A 15,786-nucleotide genomic window follows, 5' to 3' on the forward strand; every position below is an offset into this window, starting at 1 on the left:
CTTTACTCCCCCCATACACAATAGTTAATTTTCCTGAGAATTGACAGCAATACTGGTAAAGATCATGATGCTAGTTTAAAGATGAGCAGTGGGAAATTTCCCATTGTATCTGAGTATTCCTCTGGCTAAGTTTAAAGATAATCTGTCTTTAATTCATGGAGACGTTGATTTGTCTTCTATTTAATGTTGCAGCTTTCTAAATTGCTTTTTCTTGTTACCTGGCTCCAGAAAGTTAACAAGTGAGAGGTATAGTATGATCAAAAATAGTCAGCGTGGCTTTGTCAAAGGCAGCTCATGCCTTACGAGCCTGGTTGAGTTTTTTGAAGATGTGACTAAACACATTGACGAAGGAAGAGCAGTAGATGTGGTTTATATGGACTTCAGCAAGGCGTTTGATAAGGTCCCCCATGCAAGGCTTATTGAAAAACTGAGGGGGCATGGGATCCAAGGGGACATTGCTTTGTGGATCCAGAATTGGCTTACCCACAGAAGGCAAAGAGTGGTTGTGGTTGGGTCTTTTTCTGCATGGAGCTTGGTCAGCAGTGGAGTGCCCCAGGGATCTGTTCTGGGACCCTTGCTGTTTGTAATTTTTATAAATGACCTGGATAAGGGAGTGGAGGGATGGGTTGGTAAGTTTGCCGATGACACAAAGGTTGGAAGTGTTGTGGATAGTTTGGAGGGATGTCAGAAGTTGCAGCGAGACACAGGATGCAAGACTGGGTGGAGAAGTGGCAGATGGACTTCAACGCGGATAAATGTGTAGTGGTTCATTTTGGCAAGTCAAATGGAATGAAGGAATGTAATATTAAGGGTAAGACTCTTGGCACAGTGGAAGACGAAAAGGATCTTGGGGTCCAGGTTCATTGGATTCTTAAATCAGCCTCGCAGGTGGAGGATGTGGTTAAGAAGGCGAATGGTGTACTGGCCTTCATTAATTGAGGAATTGAGTTTAGGAGTTGGGAGATAATGCTGCAGCTGTGTAAGACCTTAGTCAGACCCCACTTGGAGTACTGTGCTCAGTTCTGGTTGCCTCCACACAGGAAGGATGTGGAAGCCATAGAAAGGGTGCAGAGGTGATTAACAAGGATGTTGCCTGGATTGGGTGGCATGCCTTATGAGGATAGGTTGAGAGAGCTTGGTCTTTTCTCCTTGGAGAGACGAAGGATGAGAGGTGACCTGATAGAGGTGTATAAGATGTTGAGAGTTCTTGGAATGCTGTAGGGATAGTTTCATAAGAACATAAGAAATAGGAGCAGGAGTAGGCCATCTAGCCCTTCGAGCCATATAGGGCATTGGTGAGGCCGCAGCTGGAGTACTGTGTGCAGTTTTGGGCGCCGCACCTGCGCAAAGATATTTTGGCCTTGGAGGGAATGCAGAGGAGGTTTACTAGGCTGATACCGGAGTTGAGGGGGTTGAGCTATGAGGAGAGGCTGAATAAACTGGGCTTGTACTCGTTAGAGTTTAGAAGAATGAGGGGAGATCTCATTGAGACATATAAGATGATGAATGGGATGGATAGGATAGAGGTGGAGAGACTCTTCCCGCTCAAAAAAGACAGTACGACTAGGGGGCACAGCCTCAAGATAAAAGGGGGGCGGTTTAGAACGGAGTTGAGGAGGAACTTCTTCACTCAAAGGGTGGTGAATCTCTGGAATTCTCTGCCCGTTGAAGTGGTGGAGGCTGCCTCGCTAAATATTTTTAAGACGCGGGTTGATGGGTTTTTGATAAGAGAGGGGATTAAGGGTTATGGGGAGAAAGCGGGAAAGTGGAACTGAGCAGCGACAGATCAGCCATGATCTTATTGAATGGCGGGGCAGGCTCGAAGGGCTAGATGGCCTACTCCTGCTCCTATTTCTTATGTTCTTATGAGCCTGCCCCGCCATTCAATAAGATCATGGCTGATCTGTCGTGGCTCAGTTCCACTTTCTCGCCCTCTCCCCATAACGCTTAATCCCCTCTCTTATCAAAAACCCATCAACCCGCGTCTTAAAAATATTTAGCGAGGCAGCCTCCACCACTTCAACGGGCAGAGAATTCCACAGATTCACCACCCTTTGAGTGAAGAAGTTCCTCCTCAACTCCGTAATAAACCGCCCCCCCTTTATCTTGAGGCTGTGCCCCCTAGTCCTACTGTCTTTTTTGAGCGGGAAGAGTCTCTCCACCTCTATCCTATCCATCCCATTCATCATCTTATACGTCTCAATGAGATCTCCTCTCATTCTTCTAAACTCTAACAAGTACAAGCCTAGTTTATTCAGCCTCTCCTCATAGCTCAACCCCCTCAACTCCGGTATCAGCCTAGTAAACCTCCTCTGCACTCCCTCCAAGGCCAAAATATCTTTGCGCAGGTGTGGCGCCCAAAACTGCACACAGTACTCCAGCTGCGGCCTCACCAATGCCCTATACAGCTGCAGCAAGACCTCCCTACTTTCATATTCAATCCCCCTCGCTATGAAGGCCAGCATCCCATTCGCTTTCCTGACCACCTGCTGCACCTGCAAGCTGGGTTTTTGCGACTCATGCACAAGGACCCCGAAGTCCCTCTGCACCGTCGCCTGCTGCAGTTTTTCGCCACGTAAGTAATAGTCCTTCCTACCATTCTTCCTACCAAAGTGGACCACCTCACACTTGCCAACATTAAATTCCATTTGCCATTTCCTGGCCCATTCGCCCAGCCTATCTAGATCCTTCTGCAGACTCTCCACACCCTCCGCACAATTTGCCTTTCCCCCAATCTTGGTGTCATCAGCAAATTTCGACACCCTACACTCGGTTCCCTCCTCCAGATCATCTATATAAATGGTAAAAAGCTGAGGCCCCAGCACCGACCCCTGGGGCACTCCACTAGTCACCATCCGCCAATCCGAATAGCACCCATTGACCCCCACTCTCTGCCTCCTATTTGACAACCAATCCTCTATCCACGCTAACACCCTACCCCCAACTCCATGTCCCTCGACCTTCTGCAATAACCTCTTGTGAGGTATTTTGTCAAACTCCTTCTGAAAATCCAGAAAGACCACATCCACTGGCTCTCCTCTATCCACCGCCCTAGATACATCCTCATAGAACTCCAGTAAATTTGTCAGACACGACTTCCCTTTAATGAAACTGTGCTGCGTCTGCTCTATCAAGCAATTCCCTTCAAGATGCCTCGCAATTTCCTCCTTAATGACGGATTCTAACATTTTACCTACCACAGATGTTAAACTAACCGGCCTATAATTCCCCACCTTTTGCCTGGCACCCTTCTTAAACAACAGCGTAACATTAGCCATTTTCCAATCTTCCAGCACTTCCCCGGAATCCAGCGACGTCTGGAAAATAACCACCAAGTCATCCACTATCACCTCCACCATTTCTTTCAGAATCCTCGGATGCATTCCATCCGGTCCTGGGGACTTGTCCACAATCAGCCCCTCCAGTCTGTCGAGCACCGCCTCTCTAGTAACAGTAATGTCATTAAGACCCTCCAGTCCTACCACCTTTCCATCACTAACACCCGGCAAATTATTCACATCCTCCTCCGTGAAGACAGAAACAAAAAAGTTATTCAATACCTTAGCCATATCCCCATCCCCTACCACTAGGTCCCCTTTCTCATCCTCTAAAGGACCAATGTTCACCCTAGCCAGCCTCTTCCTTTTTATATATTTATTAAAAACTCTTGCTATCCTTTTTTATATTAAGCGCTAGCCCAGCTTCATAGTTTCTCCTACCCTTCTTTATCAATCTTTGTTGACATTTAAACCTCTCCCAATCATTAAAGGGAAGTCGTGTCTGACAAATTTACTGGAGTTCTATGAGGATGTGTCTAGGGCAGTGGATAGAGGAGAGCCGGTGGATGTGGTCTTTCTGGATTTTCAGAAGGCGTTTGACAAGGTACCTCAAGAGGTTATTGCAGAAGGTCAGGGGACATGGAGTTGGGGGTAGGGTGTTAGCGTGGATAGAGGATTGGTTGTCAAATAGGAGGCAGAGAGTGGGGGTCAATGGGTGCTATTCGGATTGGCGGTTGGTGACTAGTGGGGTGCCCCAGGGGTCGGTGCTGGGGCCTCAGTTATTTACCATTTATATAGATGATCTGGAGGAGGGAACCGAGTGCAGAGTGTCGAAATTTGCTGATGACACCAAGATTGGGGGAAAGGCAAATTGTGCGGAGGGTGTGGAGAGTCTGCAGAAGGATCTAGATAGGCTGGGCGAATGGGCCAGGAAATGGCAAATGGAATTTAATGTTGGCAAGTGTGAGGTGGTCCACTTTGGTAGGAAGAATGGTAGGAAGGACTATTACTTACGTGGCGAAAAACTGCAGCAGGCGACGGTGCAGAGGGACCTCGGGGTCCTTGTGCATGAGTCGCAAAAACCCAGCTTGCAGGTGCAGCAGGTGGTCAGGAAGGCGAATGGGATGCTGGCCTTCATAGCGAGGGGGATTGAATATAAAAGTAGGGAGTCTTGCTGCAGCTGTATAGGGCATTGGTGAGGCCGCAGCTGGAGTACTGTGTGCAGTTTTGGGCGCCGCACCTGCGCAAGGATATTTTGGCCCTGGAGGGAGTGCAGAGGAGGTTTACTAGGCTGATACCGGAGTTGAGGGGATTGAGCTATGAGGAGAGGCTGAATAAACTAGGCTTGTACTCGTTAGAGTTTAGAAGAATGAGGGGAGATCTCATTGAGACGTATAAGATGATGAATGGGATGGATAGGATAGAGGTGGAGAGACTCTTCCCGCTCAAAAAAGACAGTAGGACTAGGGGGCACAGCCTCAAGATAAAGGGGAGGCGGTTTAGAATGGAGTTGAGGAGGAACTTCTTCACTCAAAGGGTGGTGAATCTCTGGAATTCTCTGCCCGTTGAAGTGGTGGAGGCTGCCTCGCTAAATATTTTTAAGAAGCGGGTTGATGGGTTCTTGATAAGAGAGGGGATTAAGGGTTATGGGGAGAGGGCGGGAAAGTGGAACTGAGCCACAACAGATCAGCCATGATCTTATTGAATGGCGGGGCAGGCTCGAGGGGCTAGATGGCCTACTCCTGCTCCTATTTCTTATGTTCTTATGTTCTCTTCTCGCCCACTACTCTTAGCTACTCTAAATTCCTCCGCTTTTAATTTAACACTTCCCTTCACCTCCTTCGTTATCCACGGCTTATTACCTCTCCTCCTACTATCCTTTTTGACCATCGGAATAAATTTCCGCTGAGCACCAAGAAAGATCTCCTTAAAGATCCTCCACTGCTCCTCAGCAGACCCTCCCTCCAACGTGCTCCCCCAGTCAACATTCGCCAATTCTTCTCTCATCCTACCGTACTCCCCTCTATTCAAACAAAGTACGCGTGTCTGGGAACCCACTTTCTCCTCCTCCATCTGCACTAGAAACTCCACCATACAATGATCACTCTCCCCGAGAGGATCCTTCACCGCAAGGTCCCTAATTCTGCCCGCCTCATTACGTAGCACGAGATCCAAGATAGCTCGCTCCCTCGTCGGTTCCAACACGCACTGTTCCAGGAAACTATCCCGGCAGCATTCCAAGAACAACTCCTCGAGCCCACCGCGTCCAACATGGTTCGACCAATCAATATGCAGATTGAAATCCCCCATAACTACGGCCGTCCCATTCCTGCACGCCGCACTTATTTGCGCGTTAACAGCCCGCCCCACCTCCAGATCATTATTCGGGGGCCTATAGATGACACCCACCAGCGTCTTCCTCCCTTTGCTGTTCCTAATCTCCACCCACAACGATTCCACGTTCTGCTCCTTGTCTCCAATATCATCCCTTGCTACCACCTTGATGCTATCCTTAATCAGCAGAGCTACGCCCCCCCCCCCCCCTTTCCCTCCTGCCTATACTTCCTAAACACTTGATGGCCCTGTACATTCAGCTCCCAGTCCCTGTCACCTTGCAGCCACGTCTCTAATGGCCACCAGATCATATCCATTTGTGTCGATCTGCGCCACCAGCTCATCCACTTTATTCCGAATGCTTCGTGCATTCAGATAAAGCACTTTCATCCCAGCCTTCACCTGGACCCTATTTGTTTCCTTGAACAGTGTATGACGGAACCAACGAGGGAGCGAGCTATCTTATATCTGATGTTGTGTAACGAGGCAGGAAGAATTAGGGATCTTGTTGTGAGGGATCCTCTTGGGACGAGCGATCATTGTATGGTTGAGTTTTTGATGCAGATGGAGGATGAGAAAGTAGGGTCCTGAACCTGTGTCCTCTGTTTGAACAGAGGGGAGTATGATAGGATGAGAGCGGAATTGGCAAATGTAGATTGGGGGCGTAGATTGGTTGGTAGGACGGCTGAGGAACAGTGGAGGGTCCTTAAGGAGATCTTTTTCGGTGTTCAGCAGAAATATATTCCAATGGTGAAGAAGGGCTGTAGGAGAAGGGATAATCAGCCGTGGTTATCGGAGGAAATAAAGGAGAGTATTAAATTAAAACCTGATGCATTTAGAGTGGCTAAAAGTAGTGGGCGAGTAGAAGATTGGGAGAGGTTTAAAAATCAACAAAGAACGACTAAGAAGTTGATAAAGAAAGGAAGGATAGACTATGAAGCTAAACTAGCACTAAATATAAAAAAGGACAGTAAGAGTTTTTACAAATATATAAAGAGGAGGAGGCTGGCTAGAGTGAATGTTGGACCCTTCGAGGATGAGGGGGGGGATTTAGTGGTGGGAGATGAGGAAATGGCTGAGGCCTTAAATAAGTTTTTTGCCTCGGTCTTCACGGAGGAGGACGCGAATAGTTTGCCGGATATTAAAGATAGAAGAATGGTAGGAGTTGAGGGCCTGAATGCGATTACTGTCACTAGAGGTAGTGCTTGATCGACTAGCGGGACTGGTGGACAAGTCTCCAGGACTGGATGGAATGCATCCCAGGGTTCTGAAGGAAATGGCAGAGGTGATAGTAGACACCTTAGTGATTATTTACCAAACTTCTCTGGATTCCAGGGAAGTGCCGGAAGATTGGAAACCGGCTTATGTTACACCGCTGTTTAAAAAAAGATAGCAGGCAGAAGGCAGGGAATTATAGGCTGGTTAGTTTAATGTCTGCAGTTAGAAAAATGCTTGAATCCGTCATCAAAGAAGAAATAGCGAGGCACCTAGAAAGAATGGTTTGATAGAGCAGACGCAGCACGGATTCGTTAAGGGGAAGTCGTGTTTGCCGAATTTATTGGATTTCTATGAGGATGTGACTAGTGCGGTAGACAGAGGGGAACCGGTGGATGTGGTGTTTCTTGATTTTCAAAAGGCGTTTGATAAGGTGCCTCACAAAAGGTTGCTTCAGAAGGTTAAGGTGTAAGGTGTTAGCGTGGATAGAGGATTGGTTGTCTAATAGGAGGCAGAGAGTTGGTATCAATGGATGCTGTTCTGATTGGCGGATGGTGACTAGTGGAGTGCCGCAGGGATCGGTGCTGGGGCCTCAGCTATTTACCATTTATATAGATGATCTGGAGGAGGGGGCTGAGTATAGGGTGATGAAATTTGCTGATGACATGAAGATGAGTGGAAAAGCAAATTGTGCGGAGGGTGTGGAAAGTCTGCAGAGGGATCTGGATCGGCTGAGCGAGTGGGCGAGGACCTGGCAGATGGAGTACAATGTTAGCAAGTGTGAGGTTATCCACTTTGGTAGAAATAATAGTAGGAAGGATTACCATTTAAAGGGTGAAAAGCTGCAGCATGCTACGGTGCAGAGGGACCTGGGGGTCCTTGTGCACGAGTCGCTAAAACCCAGTCTGCAGGTGCAGCAGGTGATCAAGAAGGCGAATGGGATGCTGGCCTTTATAGCGAGGGGAATAGAATATAAAAGCAGGGAGGTCTTGCTGCAACTGTACAAGGCACTGGTGAGGCTGCAGCTGGAGTACTGTGTGCAGTTTGGTCGCTGCACTTGCGCAGGGATATTTTGGCCTTGGAGGGAGTGCAGAGGAGGTTCACTAGGCTGATACCGGAGATGAGGGGGTTAAACTATGAAGAGAGATTAAATAGACTGGGTCTGTACTCGTTGGAGTTCAGAAGGATGAGGGGGGATCTTATAGTGATGTATAAGATAATGAAAGAGATGGATAGGGTAGAGGTACAGAGATTCTTCCTGCTTAGAAAGGACAGCAGGACTACAGGGCACAGCCTCAAGATAAGGGTGGGGGGCAGTTTAGCTCGGAGCTGAGGAACTTCTTCACTCAAAGGGTGGTGAATCTCTGGAATTCTCTGCCCGTTGAAGTGGTGGAGGCTACCTCGCTGAATATATTTAAGTCATGGGTAGATAGGTTTTTGACAGACAAGGGAATTAAGGGCTATGGGGAGAAGGCGGGAAAGTGGATCTGATCCACTTCAGATCAATCATGATCTTATTGAATGGCAGAGCAGGCTCGAAGGGCTAGATGGCCTACTCCTGCTCCTATGTCTTATGTTCTTATGTATTGATCGGGTGGATTCTCAGAGGCTTTTTCCCAGGGCTGAAATGGCTGCCACAAGAGGACGGTAGTCATGATGTAGAGATGCCGGCGTTGGACTGGGGTAAACACAGTAAGAAATCTCTCAACACTAGGTTAGAATCCAACCAGTTTATTTGATAGTAATCTTACAAGCTTTCAGAAATGGTGTTCCTTTGTCAGGTGTGTGGAAGGTTCTGATCAGAGAGGGGCGTATAAAGTAAATGCAAGCCTTTACAGCTAAATAGATTAGCTGTAAAAACTTGCATTCTAATCAGTATTCTGTAAACTGTGTGTGTCTTTATATGCCCCTCTCTGATCAGAACCTTCCACACACCTGACAAAGGAACACCATTTCCGAAAGCTTATGAGATTACTGTCAAATAAACTGGTTGGTCTCTAACCTAGTGTTGAGACTTCTTACTGTGTCACAAGAGGACACAGGTTTAGGGTGCTGGGGAGGAGATGTCAGGGGTAGGTTTTTCACTCAGAGTTGGTGGGTGCATGGAATCCGCTGCCGGCGGTGGTGGTAGAGGCAGATTCAATGGGGTCTTTTGAGAGACTTCTGGATGAGTACATGGGACTTAGTAAGATTGAGGGTTATAGGTAAGCCTAGTAGGTAGAAATATGTTTGGTGCAACTTGTGGGCCGAAGGGCCCGTTTGTGCTGTAGTTTTTCTATGTCCTAAGTAACACAGTCTAACCATCAGCAAGATATTCATTATTTGATTCTGATCTGCTTTCATGCAGTGTAAATTATAGTCTTACTCACCTTTGCTAACTTAAAGAAAATAAATCTGATTTAGAAACCATAGAAATTTACAGCTCAGAAACAGGCCTTTTGGCCCTTCTTGTCTGTGCCGAACCATTTCTCTGCCGAGTCCCAATGACTTGCACTTGGACCGTATCCCCCCACACCCCCCTCATTCATGAACCCGTCCAAGTTTTTCTTAAATGTTAAAAGTGACCCCACATCTACCACTTTATCCGGCAGCTCATTCCACACTCCCACCGCTCTGTGAAGAAGCCCCCCCTAATATTCCCTTTAAATTTTTCTCCTTTCACCCTTAACCCATGCCCTCTGGTTTTTTTTTCTCCCTTAGCCTCAGTGGAAAAAGCCTGCTGCATTCACTCTATCTTTACCCATCAAAATCTTATACACCTCTATCAAATCTCCCCTCATTCTTCTACGCTTCGGGGAATAAAGTCCTAACCTATTCAATCTCTCTCTGTAACTCAGCTTCTCAAGTCCCGCCAACATCCTTGTGAACCTTCTCTGCACTCTTTCAACCTTATTTACATCCTTCCTGTAACTAGGTGACCAAAACTGTACACAATACTCTAAATTCAGCCTCACCAATGCCTTATATAACCTTACCATAACACTCCAACTCTTATACTCGATACTCCGATTTATAAAGGCCAATGTACCAAAAGCACTCTTTACGACCCTATCCACCTGTGACACTACTTTTAGGGAATTCTGTACCTGTATTCCAACATTCCTCTGTTCTACTGCACTCTTCAGAGTCCTACCATTTAGCCTGTACGTTCTACTTTAGTTTGTCCTTCCAAAGTGCAATACCTCACACTTGGCTGCATTAAATTCCATTTGCCATTTTTCTAGTTGTTCCAAATCCCTCTGCAAGCTTTGAAAACCTTCCTCACTGTCCACTCCACCTCCAATCTTTGTATCATCAGCAAATTTGCTGATCCAATTTACCAGATTATCATCCAGATCATTGATATAGATGACAAACAACAATGGACCCAGCACTGATCCCTGTGGCACTCCACTAGTCACAGGCCTCCACTCAGAAGCAATCCTCCACAACCACTCTCTGGCTTCTTCCATTGACCCAATGTCTAATCCAATTTACTATCTCCCCATGTATACCTAGTGACTGAACCTTCCTAACTAACCTCCCATGTGGGACCTTGTAGACAACATCCACCCGCCTTCCCTTCATCCACTTTCCTGGTAACCTCCTCGAAAAACTAATAGATTGGTCAAACGTGACCTACCACGCACAAAGCCGTGTTGACTCTCCCTAAATTTCTCTGTCTATCCAAATATTTTGTAGGTCCTATCCCTTATCACATCTTCCAATAACTTGCCCACCACTGACGTCAAACTTACTGGCCTATAATTTCCCAGATTTCTTTTGGAACCTTTTTTAAACAACGGAACAACATGAGCCACCCTCCAATCATCCGGCACTTCCCCCGTGAATACTGACATTTTAAATATGTTTGCCAGGGCCCTTGCAAGTTCAACACTAGCCTCCCTCAAGGTCTGTGGGAATACCCTGTCCGGTCCCGGGGATTTATCCACTCTGATTTGCCTCAAGACAGCCAGCACCTCCTCCCCTTTAATCTGTAAAGGTTCCATGACCTCCCTACCTGTTTGCCCTATTTCCATAGACTCCATGTCTGTTTCCTCAATAAATATGGGTGCAAAAAAACATTTAGTATCTCCCCCATCTCTTTTGGTTCCATACACAGTCTACCACTCTGGTCTTCAAGAGGACCAATTTTATCCCTCACTATCCTTTTGCTCCTAACATAGAAGCTCTTTAGATTTTCCTTCACTCTGTCTGCCAAAGCAACCTCATGTCTTCTTTTTGCCCTCCTGATTTTCCCTTTTATGTAGCTTCTTGCACTTTTTATACTCCTTGAGCATCTGATCTGTTCTTTGCCTGTACATTTCATACAACTCTCTCTTCCTCTTAATCAGTGTTACAATCTCCCTCGAGAACCAAGGTTCCTTATTCCTATTTACTTTGCCTTTAATCCTGACAGGAACATACAAACTCTGCACTCTCAAAATTTCTCCTTTAAAGGCCTCCCTCTTTCCATTTACATCCTTACCAGAGAACAGCCTGTGCCAATCCACACTTCCCAGATCCCTTCTCATTTCATCAAATTTGGCCTTTTTCCAGTTCAGAACTTCAAACTGAGGACCAGGTCTATCCTTATCCATGATCAGGTTGAAACTAATGGCATTGTGATCACTGGATCCAAAGTGTTCCCTCACGCTCACATCCATCACCTGCCCTAACTCATTTCCCAATAGGAGATCCAATATCGCATCCTCTCTAGTTGGCATCTCTATATACTGATGTAGAAAATTCTTCTGAACACATTTTACAAACTCTACCCCGTCTAAACCTTTAACAGTATATGAGTCCCAACCTATATGTGGAAAATTAAAATCCCCTACTGTCACAACTTTCTGTTTCTTGCAGTTGTCAGCTATCTCTCTGCTGATTTGCTCCTCCAAATTGGGTGGTCTATAATACAACCCTATTGTTGTAGGTAGAATAATACCTCGACAGTTAATGAGTCAAAATACAGTGGTTTTTATTCAAAGCTTTGGCGAGAAACTGGCTCCGATTAAGGCTTACCAGACTTCTCATAGAACGCAAACACAAGTGGGTTTTTATACATTGAGCTCCAGCAGGAATCACCATTCAAAGTTCCAATTCCTGCCAGACCTCCAGTTCATAGAACATAGAACATAGAACATTACAGCGCAGAACAGGCCCTTCGGCCCACGATGTTGCGCCGACCAGTTACAAAAACAATGACCCACTAGCCTATACCAATCCCTTTTCGTCCATAAACCTATCCAGAGATCTCTTAAACGCCCCCAAACTAGACGCATTTACAACTGCAGCAGGCAGGGCATTCCAATCCCTCACCACCCGCTGGGTAAAGAACCTACCCCTGCAATCCGTCCTGTAGCTACCCCCCCTTAATTTAAAGCCATGCCCCCTCGTGCTAGCTTTCTCCATCCGAGGAAAAAGGCTATCACTATCCACCCTATCTAAACCTCTAATCATCTTATATGTTTCAATAAGATCCCCTCTTAGCCGCCTTCTTTCCAACGAAAACAACACTAGATCCCTCAGTCTCTCCTCATAGGACCTCCCCACCATACCAGGCAACATCCTAGTAAACCTCCTCTGCACCCTCTCCAACGCCTCCACATCCTTCTTGTAATGCGGGGACCAGAACTGCACACAGTACTCCAAGTGCGGCCGCACCAGAGTAGTGTACAGTTGCAACATTACACTGCGACTCCTAAATTCAATCCCCCTACCAATAAACGCCAAGACACCGTACGCCTTCTTGACAACCTTATCTACTTGATTCCCAACTTTCAGGGATCTATGTACACACACACCTAGATCCCTCTGTTCATCCACACTATTCAAAGTCCTCCCGTTAGCCCTATACTCGACACATCTGTTGCTCCTACCAAAGTGAATTACCTCACACTTCTCCGCATTAAATTCCATCCGCCACCTCTCGGCCCAGCTCTGCAACCTATCTAAGTCTCCCTGCAGACTATGACACCCTTCCTCACAATCTACCACACCTCCAATTTTGGTGTCATCAGCAAATTTACTAATCCACCCAACTATACCCTCATCCAGATCATTAATAAAAATTACAAACAACAGTGGCCCCAAAACAGATCCCTGAGGCACACCACTCGTAACTGCACTCCATGATGAATATTTACCATCCACCACCACCCTCTGTCTCCTATCTGATAGCCAATTCCTGATCCAACTTCCTAGATTACCCACAATCCCATACATCTGCATTTTCTGCAGAAGCCTACCATGGTGAACCTTATCGAACGCCTTACTAAAATCCATGTATACCACGTCAACTGCCTTACCCCCATCCACCTCTTTGGTCACCTTCTCAAAAAACTCAATAAGGTTAGTAAGGCACGACCTACCCGCTACAAAACCATGCTGACTATTTCTAATCAATTCATTACACTCCAAATAACTATAAATCCTATCCCTAATAATTTTTTCTAAAACCTTGCCCACAACAGAAGTAAGACTCACCGGTCTATAATTCCCGGCAAAGTCTCTGTTCCCCTTCTTAAACAATGGGACAACATTCGCTATCCTCCAATCCTCCGGGACTACACCAGAGACCAATGACGACCTGAAGATCTGAGCCAGAGGCTCTGCAATCACCTCTCTAGCCTCCCAGAGAATCCTAGGGTAGATCCCATCCGGACCAGGGGACTTATCTATTTTCAGCCCCTCAAGAATTTCCAGCACATCCTCTTTATCAACCGTAATACTGTCTATTTTACACCCCTTCCTTCCTGGGTCGTGATGCAGCCCCAGAGTTAATCAGGGATTACAGTCCTGCAGTCAGGATACAGGAAACCCTTCTGCAGCGATACCGGCATCCCTTCTTTGAAGTTACTTGTGCGATTATGACTGTCCCAGCAGGACTCTTCCTGTTAAAAGCCGATATCGCGATCTGCCATCAGCAGCTGTTACAAGCCAATATCGTAAACTATCATCTGTGTGAGTCGCAGTTTATTGGTAGGGGGATTGAATTTAGGAGTCGCAGCGTCATGTTGCAACTGTACACAACTCTGGTGCGGCCGCACTTGGAGTACTGTGTGCAGTTCTGGTCCCCACATTACAGGAAGGACGTGGAGGCTTTGGAGAGGGTGCAGAGGAGGTTTACCAGGCTGTTGCCTGGTATGGAGGGGAGGTCCTATGAGGAGAGACTGAGGAATTTGGGGTTGTTTTTGCTGGAAAGAAGGAGGCTAAGAGGGGATCTTATTGAAACATATAAGATGATTAGAGGTTTAGATAGGGTGGATAGTGATAGCCTTTTTCCTCGGATGGAGAAAGCTAGCACGAGGGGGCATGGCTTTAAATTAAGGGGGGTAGTTATAGGACGGATGTCAGGGGTAGGTTCTTTACCCAGAGGGTGGTGAGGGATTGGAATGCCCTGCCTGCTGCGGTTGTAAATGCGCCTAGTTTGGGGGCGTTTAAGAGATCTGTGGATAGGTTTATGGATGAAAAGGGATTGGTTTAGATTAGTGGGTCAGTGTTTTTTTTTAAAAAACTGGTCAGCGCAACATCGTGGGCCGAAGGGCCTGTTCTGCGCTGTTATGTTCTATGTTCTATGTGTAACGATGTCCAACTAACACAAATAGGTAAGATTTACAAAGTCTACAAAATAACAGTCACATTAAACTCTGTCTTTATAAAAATGAGAATTAAAGCATGTAAGACATGAGTAAATAACTTATACTGCTCCTGGCAGTAATAAAAGCTTTAGCAGATCAGCCATGAGGAAGGGTTATGCTTGTGACATATTCTAGGTGCAAAATGTATTAACCTTTTCCCTTCAGGTACAAAATGCATTCATCCTTTTCCCTACTTCACCCATTAATGTGGTCATACCTTTCCTGTTTCTCAGCTCCACCCATAGGGCCTCTGTAGACAAGCTCCCTAATCTATCCTGCCTGAATACCGCTGTAACATTTTCCCTGACCAACAATGCCAACCCCCCACCTTTTATCCCTCTGCCTCTATCACGCCTGAAACATTGGAACCCTGGAACATTGAGCTTTTTAATTTTTGTTTTTTTTTAGGAGATAGAGGAACAAGAAAGACTATTTCGAGAGCAAAGGAATTTTGTGATGGAATCATCTGGAAGTTTGTCAAGTAAAGAAACTACTTTAGGTTGGAGGAGAATAAATGAAAACTATCCGATGCCAGCTCTACTCAATGGAGCTGATGGCCATCCACTCAGTATTCCCTCCAACATTGGTAAGCACAGTTTCAAAAGAATACTGCATTACAGTATGCTAGTTCTTCCTGTTGCTTGAGTCTGAATGATCAATTGTATCATTCTTTATATGATCATAAAGCCCTCATCAATACTGGACTTGAATTTGATTTAGGGGATGCTATTTTTAATTCCAATCACCTGGTTCAGTTTTTTAAGCATTTAATTCTCCCTTTGCAATATTGTGTATGTTGCTTAATTTAAAGTCACAATCAATTTTATTAGAGCAAAATTGGCTTCAAATTGTTAGGTTCTAACTGGTTTTGTAGGTGAATATTTAGTGTGATCTGGTTTGTTTAGTATATCAATTTCACTCACTTGGGAACACTTTTCATCTGTGGGCCAGAAGACAGTGTTAAAGTTGCATTCCAGGACACGCAATCTAAGGTGAAACAAAAACAGAAAATGTTGGAAAATCTCAGCAGCTCTGACACCATCTGTGGAGAGAGAATAGAGCCAATGATTTGAGCCAAGATGACCCTTCATAGAGCTGACCTTTTTTGGCTTTATTCTCCAGAGATGCTCTCCGTCCTGCTGAGATTTTCCAGAATTTTCCGTTTTGGTTTCAGATTGCAGCATCTGCAGTATTTTGCTTCTATGCAATAATCTAAGGTGGTTCTTTAAGGCAGTTCAGCGGAAGTGTTAACTTGTTGGAAATATCCTCTCTTGGATGAGACAGTGAAGCAGTGCTGCATTCACCTAGTCAGATAGACAGAGACATTATGACAGCAG

At 45.9% G+C, this 15,786-nt stretch overlaps 1 protein-coding gene across 4 annotated transcripts in view; it reads left to right on the forward strand.

Moving 5' to 3' along the window:
- Positions 1-15,786, forward strand: part of ccp110 (centriolar coiled-coil protein 110) — a 114,281-nt gene that overhangs the window by 77,489 nt on the left and 21,006 nt on the right. For all 4 annotated transcript variants that reach the window (XM_080207056.1, XM_080207055.1, XM_080207057.1 and 1 more), the window contains exon 6: positions 14,858-15,035. In XM_080207056.1, coding sequence (XP_080063182.1) covers positions 14,858-15,035 — 178 coding nt within the window. The remainder of the gene's footprint in view (positions 1-14,857; positions 15,036-15,786) is intronic.

This window comes from Carcharhinus amblyrhynchos, chromosome 18, assembly GCF_965287045.1.
Source record: "Carcharhinus amblyrhynchos chromosome 18, sCarAmb.v2.hapA, whole genome shotgun sequence".
Taxonomy (NCBI): domain Eukaryota; kingdom Metazoa; phylum Chordata; class Chondrichthyes; order Carcharhiniformes; family Carcharhinidae; genus Carcharhinus; species Carcharhinus amblyrhynchos.